Source organism: Thamnophis sirtalis, unplaced genomic scaffold (assembly GCF_051295495.1).
Source record: "Thamnophis sirtalis isolate CommonGarterSnake01/CBP01778 unplaced genomic scaffold, rThaSir2_p1.2 scaffold_2, whole genome shotgun sequence".
In the NCBI taxonomy this organism is placed as follows: Eukaryota; Metazoa; Chordata; class Lepidosauria; order Squamata; family Natricidae; genus Thamnophis; species Thamnophis sirtalis.
This window is the reverse complement of record NW_028261382.1, coordinates 125,582,131-125,599,637: the sequence shown is the minus strand read 5'-3', so window position 1 is coordinate 125,599,637 and position 17,507 is coordinate 125,582,131. Positions and strand designations below refer to the sequence as shown.

The 17,507-nt window shown below is 42.2% G+C and overlaps 1 protein-coding gene across 2 annotated transcripts; it reads right to left on the bottom strand.

Annotated features, from left to right (window-relative positions):
- Positions 1 to 568: 568 nt before the first annotated feature.
- On the bottom strand, positions 569 to 13,310 carry TP53INP1 (tumor protein p53 inducible nuclear protein 1). Of its 2 annotated transcripts, none has more exons than XM_014069892.2 (4): positions 13,166 to 13,310; positions 7,761 to 8,055; positions 5,319 to 5,733; positions 569 to 3,945 (listed from the first exon to the last, which is right to left on the bottom strand). In XM_014069892.2, exons 2-4 carry the CDS (start codon positions 7,873 to 7,875, stop codon positions 3,693 to 3,695), a joined length of 783 nt encoding a protein of 260 aa, XP_013925367.2. In that variant the 5' UTR covers positions 7,876 to 8,055; positions 13,166 to 13,310; the 3' UTR covers positions 569 to 3,692. The 2 variants fall into 2 exon arrangements, with proteins under 2 accessions (XP_013925367.2, XP_087562971.1); XM_087706845.1 differs by lacking the exon at positions 13,166 to 13,310 and adding an exon at positions 11,076 to 11,118.
- Positions 13,311 to 17,507: the final 4,197 nt, after the last annotated feature.

The window sequence follows — 17,507 nt, the reverse complement described above, 5'->3', positions numbered from 1 at the left end:
TCAAATGGTTTTTATCAAGCAACATGTCATTGGTGAAGATCTGAACTGCAGATTATGATTGAGCAGAAAGATAAGCAACCTTATGACGTCCTTATGGGTCAACTCAAACTTCAACAGTCCTCAGCTCCAGCCAGCATGATCAAGGGCCAAAGACAACTATGAATCTGAAGTCTAACTCATTGCTTCTGAAGATTCCCTGCTGTAGGCGAATCAATGAAGGAAATGGTACTATATTAAAACCAACTGACATTAGACAACAGAATTTCATAACATATTGCAATATTCACAACATATTGCATATTTCCTTTTCATTCCAGAACAAGAACTTGGTGTAGAAACTATTCAAGCTCTGGTCATTTTGAGATGTTTAAGTACTGTAACCTGTATATGGTATCAATAGGATGGCTAAATCTTGCTTACCAACAGTTCTGCCAGAGGCACAAGGAAAATGGCTCCACAAACAAGCTGCCATTGAGAATGCATAGGCTGATATACAGTATTTATCCAAACAGAAAGCTTTTTTTTTTTTTTTTGTATCTTCAAATTCAAGTCTGGCGTGTACAAGTCATTGAAAAAGGCACAGTTTTGTTTATAATATGTATAAAAAACAGTTCCAGCAAAGTTATTGAAATACCATTCAACATTACACAAGGCCTTCACTTTTACAAGTTATTACATTTGTTTTTTGTGGAAAAAAATATACAGATATATAAAAAGTCATATTCTAGCCACAAAACACACATTGTTTGAAAAGCAACAAATTCTAATACTCTAATAGTTCCAGGCACGTAATAAAACAAGCTATATAAATATACAAGGAAAAGAGCTTAAAGTTGTGTGTAAAAATTCCTTTCACCATAGCATTATTTCCAATGTTACAAACTGACAAGCACATATTTCTTTTTCCCTATCACTAGTAAATTATCCAGTAAAGACAGCAACTGTACCTCTCAATTATAAGTCCTAACTTCAAATTCTTGCTAAACCAGGAATACAGAAATAAACGTGGCCTTTATTTTAAAATTCCTAAAAGTAGATAATGAGCATAATAATAAGTTTATGTAGGGCAGTGGTTCCCAAACTTGGCAACTTTAAGACTTGTGCAGAGCTGGCTGGAGAATTCTGGGAGTTGAAGTCCACAAGTCTTAAAGTTGCCAAGTTTGGGAACCACTGATGTAGGGGGAAAAAGATGAAGTTGGCTAAGAGTCATTTGCTGGTACAGTACGTTATTTCACTTAATCAATTTAAAATCCAAGCCAAACTTGAAAGTGGTTCCTGAGTTTTAGGGGGGGGGGGGGATACAGTGAAGTTCTATGAATTTGACAGATGAAAGGTCCTGAGTGACTACTAAAACAAGGAATGCTTTAGCAGTTTTTAGAAACTGAACAACAGGATTCAAGATTCAAATCACAGAAATTTAATAGAGTAACATCTCTCCTGAATCCTGGAAGCCAAATGGCAAATTCAAATATATACCCCCCAAAAATATGTGGGGACAGCCAGAAAACAAACAAAAAGCTACTGAACTTTGAAATCTATGGTTTTAAATTGCTTGTAAATTCTTTGGACTCTTCTTTTGGGATATTTGACAATTAGTGTCTGTATAAAAGCATGAATCTTTTTTTTTAGAATATCAAGGAAAAGTTAGTTGTGAGGAATACACAATTACAGTGACAAATTTGGGTTGCCAGGGAAACAACAGCCAGAGGAATTTCAGATTTCTACTTCAGCAATTATCCATTCCTTTTATAAATTATATTCCTGTAATGTGTTTTGAGAAGGCAGCTGTGAATTGCAGTTGCTTAAAAAAACAAATATAACTTCCATCAATCTGGTGTAGATTGAATCTAATAGACTGGAATGTGGCAGATCATGCTTATAAATCAGTTCAAAATTGAGAGTGCAGCTTTTGGCCTGACCTCAATTAATAAAACCTGAAGAAAAAGCATTATATGTCTCACATTTAAACAAAAGAGGATTTTGAAAAATGCAACACCCACGGTGGGCAATGATTCAAACAAACCAGAAGAGTTATGCATTTCAGCCCTATTAACCTCAACAAGTTTCAAGAACCTTTGATTACTGTATTTTTCAGAATATAAGATGCACCTTTTTCCCTCAAAAAAGAGGCTGAAAAACTGAATGCGTCTGAATACAGCATTTTCTGCCTCCCAAAACTCCACCCCTTCACCTTCTACATAGCTGTAGGAGGCTTTCAGAGTGCTCCTGCGGGCTGGGGAGGGCAGAAATGAGCGAAAAACATGCCGTTTTTTGCTCACTTTTGCCCCACCCAGCTCCGAGGAGCACTCTATAAGCCTCCCAAAGGCTATCCGTGCCCTTTTTTAAAAAAATGGGCCCATTTTTGCAAAAAAACCCGGGCTGTTTTTGGGAGGTTTGCAAAGTGCAAAAACTTTTTTTAATTTGCTTCTTCAAAACCTTGCTGTGCCTTATACTCTGGTGTGACTTATACTCCGAAAAATACGGTAAATGTTCTGTTATAAAATAGTCACTAAGTAATGTTACATTGTTTTGCATAATTGACTTTAGACCAATGCATCCAAGAAAAATTACTCTCTAGCTTTGTTGACAATAAGAAGGAATGTTTCATTTTATCTGGGGATAATCTTTGTATTTTCATACCATTTCCTTTGTCTATGGAGATCAGGTGTAACCTGAAACCAATAAAACCAATAATAGTGAATCTACACTCAATATATTGTCATTTAGGGACGGACTTCAAACTGTAAGTCTGAAACTTGAGATATCTGACCTAATTTTGGAACTTTTTTACTTCCTCCCTTTTCCATTTTAGTAGTTTCTTGCCTGATTGAGAGTTCTAGAAAATGTTGGGTTAAATTTCAATGGTCTTTAAACTATTATAAAATAATAGATTTTGGATTTCCCCCCACATGGCTTATCACTGCTTTTTATGAAAAGTTTACTCCCATTCTTCAAAGTAGTCTTTCCCAAACTGGGTACTAGATATATTGGACCACAATTTCCATAAGTTAATTATACAATAGGATGACTGAAACACATACTCAAAACCTGGTTTGCACTGATCTTCATTTGTAGGTCTATTACATTCTACAAAATACCTCCATTGCACAGGAAACTGGTAAACCATACTAAACCAGAGATTTTGAAAGCTACATAGAAAGATATTAGATTACACATTTTTCCCTCTTTGCCTTCCTTCTACTGCTACATAGAAAATAAATTCCATATTAGGAATATAATGCCATTCAGGCCACCTGTATTTTGATGGTCATGTTAATATTTTAAAAGACAATCTACAGTATACACAGATCATTGAAAGTGTATGGGTGACCCTGAGAAATTCTGTAACTACAAGATGGCTGAAAGAGGCCTTATAACTTGGCTGTAAATACTAATATAAAAAACAAACAAACCCATCCATACCTAATAAAATTTATAAAGACTGACATAGGGAGGCAGAGAGGCACAATCACACACACATTACTACACATACTGCATATGTTTTACCTGCTACAAACAAAACATTGAAAAGGCATTTTGTGACACTGAAATCAAAGTGGTTTTCAACTGAATTGTAACACTCCAGTGATTGTGTAAAAAACAACTCACGAGCATCCTAAGACAGTTCTCACCTTCATTGTCTCACGATAGTTAACAAATATTATTTCTGGGGAGAAAAATGCAAAACACTCTCAGTAATTATACTGATGCTGGCAAGGCTGGTGAACAAAAAATCCGCTGCTCTTGAGTTGCCGCGTGTAGGGATCCCTGGTGAGATTTTGGCGACGGAGGGAATTTCTGTTCAGGGATTGTCTTTCGCTGAACTCTTTTATCCACTGGGAAGGACGAAAACTCTTGGTACTTTGTTCAAGAAAAGTTGAGTGGGCAGCAAGTGCAGCAATGTAGCACTGGACGTGTTGGTCCATTTTGTTTTGGACTTCAGATCTAAAATTCCAAGCACAAGGATGGAACTGATAGCATAGCCTATAGAGCCCATGGCAGAGAGTTTTCATAGGTAGCCACAATAATACACGACACAACGAATCATAAACTAGTCGATCACATTCCAATTTGCAAATATGTGAACCCAACCAAGTAGTTCTTGAATTCTGGCCATAACAAAGCCATCTTGGTCATAATTTGCGATAGCCATAAATTGGATCGCCCATATGACCAACCTGATTTTATGACTTTTTTTGTGATGTTGTTAAGCAAACCAACTGTTTGCTATGGCCTAGTTTTGCAAAAAACCAAAAGTGTGATATTTGAAAAAAAAAAGTCACATGGCTGCAGAACATTGCAAACAGCCATAAATGTAAGCTGATTGCTTAGCGCCTGAAGTGCAGTAATGTGACTGGACCCAGGGGGAAGGGAGATTGGCCATCAAAACTTTGATTCCAGTTGTAAGTAGCCCCAGGAAGGTCCATCATAACTTAGAATGGTTGCTAAGTGAGCGGTTGTAAGTCAAGGTCTATCTGTAGTTACTTAATGGCTCACAGTGCAAGCATGTGCAGTTAACCTGGGTTAATACCATAAGTCCTCTTTAATTTAACCAAGGGTCAAAGTGTGTGCAAATCCAACCAACTAGTCTCACTGAAATGAAGTGAACAGCATTTTCCCCAAAGGGATACGAAGATGCTGTACTTCTTTTCCTAAAGGAAGTTAAGGAAAGCCTTTGGATGCATGGCCAACTGCCCATTTTCTATAGGAACAGGCTGGAGAAAGCGAGTGGAAGATTGAGGTGATTAACAGGGCTTCAAGTAACAGCCAATGCTTCCTCTCTATACAGAAGATATTAGGAAATTCTTGATTCATATACGTGTGCATGCGTTCGTGCGTGAATCTTTTATCCAACCACTGCCCCTTCACTTTCCTTCTTCCTCCTCCAAATGTTAACTTGTGCAGCTTTCTCACCCTACTGAGATATATGAATTAATGTGTGTAAAACCATTTTACAACAGAAGCAGTTTTGATGACAAAAAGGTATCACCAAGGCCACATCTCAATAGGGGACTCGCCTCCAGTTCCTGGTATTTTCTTGTCTATCTGTCTTCAATGCTTTTCCCGCTCGCTCCTGTTAGTTGTTTACAAGCAAGCAATGACAAAGGCATTGATTCCATACAAAGAAGATAAAAGAAGAGGACAAATGAAGGACAGTGATGAAGGGGCAGAGTGGGGGGAGCAAGGAGAAAAGCATTCTGCTCATTCACACTACTCATAATAATTTTCAGTGCTGTGTTAATATAATTTTCCCATTTTTTTTCACTTGGTTGCTAGCATGTCTACATGTTGCCTGAATCAAAGAATAGAGAACATACCTATGATTGCTTTCATCGTGGGACTCCACTACTTCCTCCTCCTCCTCCTCCTCTTCCTCCTGTTCTTCTTTTTCATCACAATTGTTCTTGTTGAGGTTGTGACAGGTATTATGGATTGCATATACAGACATGCTGGGATGTTCAATGAGCAGGTTTTCCAGTGGGCTGGTTTCTACTTTGAGAGTGGTTAAACCACCTGCTGTAAAACACGGAGGGGGAGTGATGAACCAGCTTTCTTCCATGGAGCACGAGTCTAACTGGATGAAGCAGGATTCACTGGCATCTGCCAAGCAGTCCAAGGAATCAGGCAGACAAGAGAAGATGGGTGAGTGGTCATCAGGGGGTGGTTTGCAGATGTCATCCACTTCCTCCTCCTCCTCGTCTTCATCAACCGTAGAGAAGTTTGAACAGGAATCTATCAAGAATTACAACAGTCTTTGAGAAATACAAGAGCCGATCAACGTATCTTATCTGGAGATTGGATATTCTAGAGATGGGGTGTCAAACTCAAGGCCCGTGGGCCAAATCCGGCCCGTGGGATGCTTAGATCTGGCCCGTGGGGCCGCCCTGGAAATAGCAAAAAACCTGCCAGCAGTACCTCTGTGAAAACAGAGCTCGCAGTCTGCAGCCCTCTTGAGCTCAAATTTTGCTAGCAGTGGGTTGCAGGAGGCTGTCATAACCAAAAATGGAGCTTGCAAGGGTAACCCTTCCAAGCTCCGTTTTTGCTGGCAGAGCGTTGTAGGAAGCCGTTGCAGCTGAAAAGGGAGATTGGGAGCCAGTTTTCGCTGGCAGAGCAGTCAGGCCACCACAGGTGCCCCCAACATGAGTGACCCTAACCCTCCAAGGTCAAACACAACCCTGATGTGGCCCTTAATGAAACTGAGTTTGACACCTCTGTTCTAGAGTTAGCCTTCTAGTAGCCAGGGACCTCTAGATAAGTTGACAACATATATCTCAACTCATATAGAGGGCCTAGTTAAGGAAGATTTATTTATAGGAACAACATATAAATTGTTTACAGAATTTATATATTGCTTTTCAATATCAAAAATACTCAAGCAGTTCATGTTAAGTACTATATATTATAATACATTCCATCAAATTAAACATAATACCCAGAGAATAAACTGGCAATTAATTATGTTAATACCTATATCTTACATTTTATATGTATGTATGCAGCTAGAAAAAAAGCAGGAATCACACTAACTTAGTTTCAATACTTATGGGGGTTGAAAATTCCATTTCCTGTAGCTGAGGAAGGTACATGGATATTATCTCCTACTATGGATAAGGATTTTCACACCAATGTAAACATTTGAACCAAAAGCATGCAGTATCCATCTCCAAGCTGTCCCTTTACCCTTATCAACTTCAGCCAACATGACCTCTAGGATTGCTTTGGCCTTTTTGCCTATCAATCTGCTACCAAGCAGGAAAAAGCAGCCCTTGAGAATTTATCCTTTTGTTCAACAATAACTGAGCAAACTGGAACAGGGAGAAGCAAGAATGAGGAATGGCCAGTCTTCTGCTATAATCAATTGTTGAAGTACAATGAAATTATGCTAGTTCTGAAAAGGTGGGCTAAGCAGCTTGAAGTTATATTATTTTCTTCCTCACATCATCCGTGTGTTAGCCTGCTATATTGCCTGGATATAAAGAACGTATTGGTTTAAAATTTGCCATTGTTATGGCCCACCAGCAGCCAGAAGAGCTGGCAGCTGTTTCAGACAGTGAGGAGGTTGGGGAGGAACATGGGCCAGTCCTGGAGTCTGGGAAAGACTCTGATGAAGGCTCTGTGTCGGAGGCAGAGAGCGGGGGCAGAGCTGTATGCCAGTTATCAGATGCCTTCGGAGTCAGACATCAGTGAGGCAGACGAACAGCTGGAGCCTGTTCCCAGTGTGTGCATGTGCAGAGTTGCCAGACTAAGGGAACAACTAAAGAACAGGGATCGAATTGGGAGTACGGCCACAGGTGGACGATGAATAGTCCTTCCCAGAGGAAATAAAAGAGGAGCAAAAGGGGAGGAGGGCAGGAGACAATTAGTCCGATTAATTGGTTTGTGACTCTCAGAGACTCCTTGCCAAGTTTTGCAGATATCGGCCGGGCAGCTCTCTACGCCACATAAGGTCTGTGACTGTAAATCTTCCCTTGAAAGAGTTTGCTGTATGTGAATGAGCAGAATTCGCAGTCAATTAATAAAAGGGTTTTTTGTCAGGACCAGGAGTTTGCTTCATGTTCTTGGGAAGCCTCGATCAGAACAGCCATTTAGACCAGTGTTTCTCAACCTTGGCGACTTTAAGTCCTGTGGACTTCAATTCTCAGAATCCCCCAGCCAGCTCTTGCTGGCTGGGGAATTCTGAGAGTTGAAGTCCACAGGACTTAAAGTCGCCAAGGTTGAGAAACACTGATTTAGACAATTGTGTTTCAAAGATATCTTACCGATAAAGTCTACCAGAATCCACTCTTCTTCTTCTTCTTTCTCACTGAACTCTGGTTCTTGGCTGGGCAAATCACTGAGTTCTCCCACGAACATATTATTCAGCCTCTGGAACATTACTAAGACAAAACAAGACTCTGGCTAGCACTTGTTTGCGCCCACAGGATGAGGTACCACTCCACAGCGTACCAGCCAAAGTTTAAGGGTGCAGGTAGAAGATTAAAGTGCATAAAAACTTTTATCAGCTGAGGCACTGGATGAGGAGAGGCATGGTTTGTAAACAGTTGCTACAAAAACCTGCAGAGAAGACAATAAGAAAGGCATAACTTTAATGCTCTGTGCAAGCACAAAACACATCATGCATCTGCATTCAATTAAACCTGCTTGAGCATACCTGATACATGCTTACCTCACTGAGTTTGTTTGTTTGTATGTATACGTAACCATGTATAACCAACACACAAACATGTATATGTACGTGTGTGTGTGTGTGTGTGTGTGTGTGTGTTGTATATTCGTGATCTACCTGAAAGTGGCAAATCTCACCCCAGTTTTAATACATCATTGCCCATGATAATGTTGTGTATGTTGTATGTGTTGTATTTACCATGGTTTGGTATATAACCAGGCGAGCCTGTTGAAGAATTCTGAGAGTTAAAACCAGGGTACCAGTTTGGAAGGTATCACAGACTCAACAAAGTTCCCTGGATCTGTTTTGTGGTTTTTGGAGCTCTCATAAAATTAGAGGTCTGCCACCTGTGGTGCTACAGGACTTCCACAGGGCATCGTAGAAAAGGAGACCTCTCCTTTTGCCATCAGCAATGTATTAATGTTGTCAGATATCTCCTTTCCCATGTTGGCCGCCTTGCATATTGAATTCCCCAATCTGGCTGGCTCCAAAAATGCATCGGTCATTTCCTAGAATTCTCAGCAGTAGCCACCCTGGCTGAGGAATCTGGATCTTGGAAGTTCATTCATCTAAAACATCCATATTGATCACACAACTATACTAAGCCTAATGAGAACTATTTGGTGTTGGCTTAGTCCAGACTCTTGAGGGTATTCCATGAATTGCATTCGATTTTATAATTTTTAATGAATGCTGTGACTATCATTAAACCTCAGCACCAAAAATCATTAATTTCTAGCAATGTGGTTTTATTACTTTATTTCCCCCCAAGCATTCCCCCTAAAAAAAGGAAACAAAAATAAAAAGAGAAAATAATCAACAATCTTCCACTGATAGCTTCAAAAACTGTATGGACCCAGCCAACTATGATTTATTAAACAAGCCAGCATTAAGGTAATTATGGTTTAATACAATGTGTGAAGATATTCCTGATCTCCTTTTCTTCTGACCTTACAAAACAAAAAATTTGTGTTTTGGAATCTATTCCAAATCCTCAAACTTCATGCTTTTTTTTGTCTTTGATCATTTCTTTAAATATACTGCAGGAATATTTAAAAACCCCTTTGTTTTTCAGAGCACACTTTTGCTCTTTGACCATATCACTGATTCCAGCAGGTGGCTCAGCACTGAAAAAGATTTACAGTAAATTCTGGTGTTCTCCAGAAACCATTGACCATGATCCTTCAGTTTTCTTGCCTTGCATATCTGCAACAGGATAAGGCATAGAGAGTTGCGGTAGATTTATATTATTGTATTTAGAACTTGTCCAAACAGCAAATCAAGCATACCACATAAGACATGGTTTACCGTAGAAAGATTATTTAAAATAGTTATTTTCATAGGAAAAAATACATAAATCTGAAAATCCTTATATAGCTAAAACCATTCCAATCCAACCCCGTCTTCTCCTGAATACAAATTTTTTAGTTTAGTTTTTTTATTATTATTATTATTTATAGGCCGCCCTTTTCCCTGAGGGGACTTTACAAATTTAGAGCATTACAAATGTAATGCTCTAAAGGAGTTTTTTTTTCCTCCATCCAAGCATCAGCGCTGATTAAAATCTGAGAAGTTCATGTTCATGGATGTCTGAGATTGCATCAGATTACATAAATTGGATTTAGCCATGCCCGCAGTGAAAATAAACAAACAGAACAGTTGCCCAATATTGGAGGCGTCTGTACAAAAATACTTTTGAAACATAAAGGGGTGGAGGTGGGTGGGAAAATGATTCGCTTCTCACCAAAGAATCAAAATGATCTGTTGTACTATTTCATAACAACACATTTGCTGCTTAGAACAATCTCGGACACACTACCTTTATTGCTGCTTACTCTTTAAATTGGACGTGTGTGTGTGTGTGTGTGTGTGTGTGTGTATGTGTGTGTGTGTGTTGTCTCTCCCAACACCAGGAAGTGTTGCACTAAGACTCTTTTCTAAAGAAACAATGGAAGACGTTCTCAAAACCTCACATAAGGAGGAGGGCCGTCTAAAATATGGTTAGCCCTTTGGGATAATCTTACAGAGTCATGCTTTTCATTCAAGACGGTAAATGTTACTGGTTAAACATAATTTCAAAGGTCATTCCAACAATAGGGATTTCCCCCACCCACCCTTATTCCAGACAAAAACAAAACAGAGCAGGAAATATACTCATCTATAAAAAACTGGAGAAGTTTCCAATGTCTATCTACCCATAAGTCTCTCAAAAACAACTCTCTGGATCAGACACCAACCCACCCTAGTTCAGCTTTTTCTTTCACAATAGCCAGCAAGTTGCCTTTAGATGCTCATAACTTTAAAAAGGCTCTGAATAGTTTTCAAATTCAGTTTGCAGTCAGGGAAAGTGGGGTTTCAATAAGAGAGTAGTTGTAGCTCAGTGCTGAACTGTGGAGTCCTTAGTGCTTTCTAAACTGGGCTGTTTTCTTGCTGATGCTTCATTTCTCAATTAGCTAACTTCCTCAGAGCACTGATAGCAAGCTGGGTAATGAAACATCCTCAAGAAAACCACCAAGTTGAGAGAGCACCAAGGACACCACAAAATGGGGTTTGTAGTACTGAACACAAGGAAATGACAGCCTGCCTGTGTGCATTCTAGGAATTTATTCCTTACAGTATGACTCCCACCTCATCCCCACAAAAAAAACCTGCCCCTGCTCAGATATCTGACTTATAGTCCTCGACTTATGACCATAATTGAGCCCAACATTCTTGTTGCTAAGTGAAATATTTCGTGCCACAGTTGCTAAGTGAATCCCTGCAGTTGTTAAGTTAATCACATGGCTCTTCAGCGAAGGCGACTTCTCCATTGGCTTTGCTTGTCAGAAGGCCGCCAAAGGCCTCTGATTTAACTTTGGATGCTATTTGGAAGCCTGACACATTATATGTTTTACTACTCCTCTCTTACTTGAGTTGGAGCTTCAACCACTCTTTCAGTACCAATATAAAAAGGAGTCAAATTCATTCTATTCTTCCCTGTGAGGGAGACAGAAATTTTAAATGGATAATTAATAAAATGCATGACCCCAGGACATTGCAACTGTCATAAATATTGAGTCAGTTGCCAAGCATCCTACTTTGATCACGTGACTATGGGGATGCCTCAAGGGTCCCTACAGTGTGAATAACGGCAGTAAATCACTGTTTTTAGTGTGGTTGTGATGGTCACTAAATGAACTGTCGTAGTTGAGAGGACTTGGGGGAGAGATGGAGGGAGGGAGGAACAGAGAGAGGAAGACAGACTGATTGACTGGTCGCATTTCCCTGACAAGAAAGGGAAGAGAGTCAGGGTATCCGATTTGTTTTGTTCGATTTGTTTTGTTCACCAGCTAACTCCTCCCTGGCAGCGGCGCCGCCTGGCTGCTCCGGGGAGGGTTAGTCACGCCAGAGCGCCAAGAAAGTGCCCCGAAGTAGTTAAGCAAGGAAGAAAGAAAGGGCTAAAGAAAAGGCCAGTTCTAGCTTCTTTTTAAGCAAAACAGGATATGCAAAGGAAGAGGGCAACCCGACACTTCTCCAGCCCCTTGGGCGGGACCAAGCACTTCCCGCTCCTCCTCTTCCATCTCGCCAGGAGGCGGCGAAACGTGAGAACAACTCCCGCGGCAGGTTGCAAACTAAGGCAGAGAAAGTGAAGAATGTGAAGCTCTACAATGGGAGGATCGAGGCCCGCCGCCACCAGGCAGAATCCCGCCGCGTTGCCCGGCTTTTGGGTGGCACTTCAGCCCAAGGAGATGCGTTACTCCGAGGGTCGCAACAGGCGGATAACTTAAAAGGGGCATTTGGGGAGTATTCGCCCCGGAACCCTCGCTAAATGGGATGCTGACCTCCGCTTGGATTTCTCGAGAGTTGAAAAGGGAGTCCTTTCCCGGCCGCCAAGCCTTGGCGCAGGCGCCCCAAACTCAGTTTGGAGTGATACCACGTTTTTCTTTCTTTCTCCCTTCGGTTATTATTATTATTTCAAAGTTTCATAGCCGCAGCCAACCATTCCGCGAGAACAAGCAGAATTCAATACTCCGAAAGTGAACCTGGATAAGCAAATCGCCGATCCGTTTTGGGGAGAAGTAGGATTTAACGTTGGGCATAATAAATGCAGAATAAAGCACGTTGCAATCGCTCTCCCACTGAATCTGCGCGCACGTTGCTTAACGGCAAATCCACCCCCAATAATCTCACCTCGTCTAATTCCCGGGTTTTAGGTCCGGGTAGCCCCTAAACACCCACCCAAAATGCCACTCGAGACTACATACAGTTGAGAGAAATGTTAAACTTTAGGTAAAATCAGGTAGGAAGTTCCCTCTCTTCCCCCGAATCTAAATGGCCATCCTTAAAAAGAGTCTCTGAAATCCCTTCGCCTTCTTCCGGGGAGCTCCATGGAAATCACCTATCGGAAGGGCAGTCGAATAGCGGACTCTGCATTTGAACAGCCGTCTGAATCGCCTCTCTCCGATGGGCGCTGAGACTGGCCGACCTGCCTGGCGTCTTCCCTCCGAGGAAACGCGAGCAGCAAGGACGCGCGGCGCTGAGTCGGCGAGCTCGGCGAGACCTGCGCCACAAGTGGTTGCGCTGAGCCGCGTTAGCTAAGGCTGGTCGAGCCTGGGGCAAAAGCCGCCAAGTGGGTTTTCTCAGAACGCGGCTTTTGGAAGGAGAAGAGCGATTTTGGAGGCGGGGGGGAATAGAAGAGGAACTACTTTTGTTATTGCGGCGTTACTTCTTCGCCTCGCCACGGTCCGCTTGTTTACAGCTTTGCAGAAGATGGGGGGGGGGGTAACACGGAAGGATGGAAGTCGATCAGCCCGCCCCACCTAAAGACGGCGGCGGCGGCGGCAATGAGATCCTCCTCGCCCCCCCGGTTCGGATCTTTATATCGCCTCCGGGCGTGACCGATCCGTCCAGGCGGGATATGCCCGGGCAGATCGCGCGCCCTTAGGTCGCTTTGGCCACCCATCCAGCCACCTATTCGCTCAGCCGGGTGCAAAGGGCTGCCACGGCGGCATCACTCACCGTCCTTGCGAACGTCGTGGCTGGACGGCGGCGGCTGAGGTAGGTGGCAGGGCGGCGGTCCCCTCCGTTCCTTCGAGGCTCCCTGTTGCGTCGGCCCGTCTCAGCTCCCGGCTGAGTCTTTTGTTGTTATAGAATCCAGCGAACAGCTGATCGGCAGGGGCCGTCCCTGGCCCCGCCCCGGCTCCCCCCACTTTCCCATCCCATCCTGTGCTGAGTGTGTATGTATCTCTCTGCGTGTGAGAAAGCGGGGAAGGGGGGGGGGGAGAGGGATGGACAGCGGCTTCGGCTGTGCACCAATGTGAGCCTCGCGGTGTTCGGGGCCGCGCCGAGACAGGCTGTCACTAACGCACGTGATCCTGGCCCTTCGCTGCGGAATCGAAGCAAGTTCCGAGAGGTTGCAAAGCCCGAACAACAAAAGGAGTTGTGGAGGACGAAGTAGGGAGAAGTTGAAGGAGGTAGAAGAAAAGAGGGCAATTTGGGAGGAGGGGAATGGGGAGAGAGAGAGAGGGACAAAGGGATGAAAAAGTGGCGAGAAGGAAGAAGCGACGGCCGGGTGGAAAAATACAGCATAAGAGAAGAAAGGGAGAAGGAAGGGGAAATAAAAGGACTGAGTGATAGGCTGGAAATGTTCCAGCTGTTCTGAGGTTGAGTAAACATCTGGGCAGGGAGAAGCTTTTCTCAATGTAATTCTTAAGTTTTTATCTCTTCAATTCTCAGGCTCTCCCACACAGAACAAACTTTTATCTCCCTAATTCTCACAGGGATATTCTGAGCTTGGCCACCAGATGGGAATAAGGAAATTCTGGTCTTGGTTTAAGAAGGTGCCAATATTTCAGGGTGGGGGTGGGGAGATCCCACCTGTATATCCTACTAATGACAAATCCATACACTGTTTTTATAATTGCCAGCAACATAATTCCTGTGGAATTCAACAGCTAGCTTTTAAGATAATTATGGACTTCAACTCCCAGAATCCTCCCGCCAACATGCTTACTAGGGAATTCTGGGAGTTGGACTCTAGACATAAACTGCTGAGGTTGAGAAACACTGATTTACATCACTAACCCACTATGTAAGTTGGTTTTAAAGAGTTTGGCAGCAAACTCTAGAAAATAAAATATTTAGAGATCAGATATATTGGCTTTGAATAATTTCACTAATTTGCAGTTTTAAGTACAATTCAGAGGTGCACAGTACCCTTGATTCATACACAAAAAATAATTTGTAAACACTAAATATGTATGTCAACAATGTATCTTCATTATATAGCCGTGATGGCGAACTGGGCACACAAGTTCAGCTCTGGCACTTATGCATGCGCCGGTCAGCTGATTCTCGGGCCTGCAAGGTGGCGCAGTGGTTAGAGTGCAGTACTGCAGGCCACTTCAGCTGACTGCTATCTGCAGTTCGGCAGTTCAAATCTCACCGGCTCAAGGTTGACTCAGCCTTCCATCCTTCCGAGGTGGGTGAAATGAGGACCCAGATTGGGGGGGGGCAATATGCTGACTCTGTAAACCGCTTAGAGAGGGCTGAAAGCCCTATGAAGCGGTATATAAGTCTAATTGCTATTGCTATTCTGGGCCCACCAGAAGTTGGGAAACAGGCTGTTTTCGGCCTCCGATGAACCTCTCAGGGGGTGGGGATAGGCCGTTTTTGCCCTCCCCAGGCTCCTAGGTAGGGTCTGAAGCCCGGGGAGGGTGAAAAACGGGTCCACCATGCCATCGCATGCCAAAAGCGGGAGGGAGGGCAGGGGTCTCACACACATGTATCGGGGCAGGGCGCATAGAATTATGTGTGTGGGCACATGTGTACATGACCTCCCCCACTCTCCCCCCACTTTTGGCAGGTGATGGCAAAAAAGGTTAGCCATCACTGTTATATAGTAAGCTATAATAGAGATTGGTTCTGATTTGCTGTGGCACAAGGGAAACCTGTTATAAGCAAAGTATGAAGAAAATTTGAGTCCAAAGCAGCCAGCTTTGGCTGACCTTTGCAACTCGGGTACATGCGGATGAGACTAAAAAAAAAAAAAGGCAAGATAGCCGCAAGAGTGCCATCAAAATATTGGGTTTTTAAAATATTCATTGTACATGTGGCATACAAAAAAGAGGACCATAACTTCTAGATTTTTGGTTGACTTTCTATTGGGGACTTTAACCCACTCCCCACCCAATAGAGGCACCTGCCTTAATATGAACTTTATGAACCCTAGTTACCCAGGCTGATTATAACAAGCACCTAGCCTAGCATGTGTTTCCCCAGAAATATAAAAGTGGAATTTGAACCAAGCAGTCCATATACAGCAAATTATAATAGATACCATCTGTTTAACCAAGGTGGAGAATAGTTATATTAGTAATGTAGACATTTATAATTTAGTAGTTAGGTTTATATCATAGGCTGAGAGATAAATTAGATGGGTAGATCTACATATAAGATCTACAGATAGATCTAAATGAGCACAGTAATAAGTAATATAAAAACACCTTTTCTTACATGAAAGCAACAGGAAGGCAATGCAGAAGGGAGAACTATAAAAGCTAAGCAGGAAAGCCGATATAGAAAGCTGTGAAATTACTGTATATTGTTATGTATGTTCTGTGTTTTGTTTTTCTTGACATGTCTTTACTGTTTTTAAAGATTAAAACATTCAATAAAAAATATTTTATAAAAATAAAAACACCTTTGCTTAATTGGCATCCAGGATGTGGACAGAATTTTACACCTTATGTCTAGATTGTTGGTGTTGTGTTTTCATCAGTGTGGAGTAGTGGTTAAATTACTGGATGGATTAAAATATCGAAGACCCAGGTATAAGCTTATCCTAATCATGGAAACACTGAGTGACTTTAGGCCAGTCATAACTCCCAGGTCAACCGACCTCAAAGGTTTTTTGTTAAGAAGAAAAATGGAGGAGGGTGTACATTATCTTGAGTTCATGGAGGAAAGATAAGATATAAATCTAATATATATTATCAAATCCATTAGTTTAGCTTGAAGAATTAACTAACAATATTTATTTTTGCAGTCTGTAAAGTTATGGTTGTAAAGTCTTTGTCCTGAATAGGAGAAATTTTAGGGTTTTTCTTTTCTAAAATTATTCTTCAATATATATTTGCACCAATGACTCCTGAGGATGTAGACATAGCTCTATGTGCTATCAGTTGAACTACCATATTTTTGAAGGTATGAGACACATCGGAGTGTAAGACATACCAAGATTTTGAAGAGGCAAATTTTTTTAAAAAAGTTTTTGCCCTCTACAAACTTCCCCAAAATGCCCTGTTTTTCATGAAAACTGGCTCATTTGTGGTCAAGAAAAGGGCAGGCATAGCCTTTAGGAGGCTTGTAGAGTGCTCCTGGGAGTTGGGAGGGCAAAAACGGCCTGTTTTTTTGCTCATTTTTGCCCTCCCCAGCCCCCAGGAGCATTCTGGAAGCCTCCTAAAGGCTATTCACAGCCATTTTTCCAAAGGGGGCTGAGTTTCAGGAGGCAAAAAATGCTATATACAGTGTATAAGACACACCCAGATTTTCACCCTCTTTTTGGGGGGGGAAAGTGTGTCTTATACACGGAAAAATACGATAGTTGTTTCCTGAACCCAGGCCCCTCCAAGATTGTGAAAATGCCCTGGGGGATGACCTGCATTTGGGTTCATCCTATAGTGACAGACTCTTTGAAGAAGGGGGTCGTTGGTGCAACTTCTCCTGAAGAGACCATCCTTGGACGCGTGGTTTTTGATAACTCTCATCCTGTCTCCAAACTTCAATTTTTAGGGAAGTTGTTGAGAAGGTGGGCAATCTGCAGTTAATGATAACAGATTTTCAGGACCCATTTCAGTAAGTGGATTTAATACAGAAACAGTCTTGATCATGCTAGATTACCTGTGGTGAGCCAAAAAGAGTAGATGCACCCATCTTTGTGTTCCTTGAACTCTCAGCAGCTTTCATTCCACCAACTACAGTATCTTTCTGTGTTGGCTTCAGGGGTTGGGAATTACGATACCATTTTATAGTGGTTCTCTTCCTTCCTCCAAGGTTACCTTGTCCATGGTTACAAGTAGAATATCCACAGAATTACATGGCCCTAACATCCATAGCCACTCAGTCTTCTAGGATTGAATCAGAGATGGCTGCTCTTCCTCAAAACCTGCAGAGCCTCCAGGCATTAGGAAAGGACCACAACAGCCTTGCTTGGCCTGCTTGGGCTCCAAATATAATTGGGTATCGTCATCATACTGTTGATACTGAAGTCCATACTGGCAAATGATCTCACCCAGCAGTTTCATGTAGGAGGGGAAAGACAGTTGAGTCTATGGTACTCCACAAAGGAGGAGTCTACACA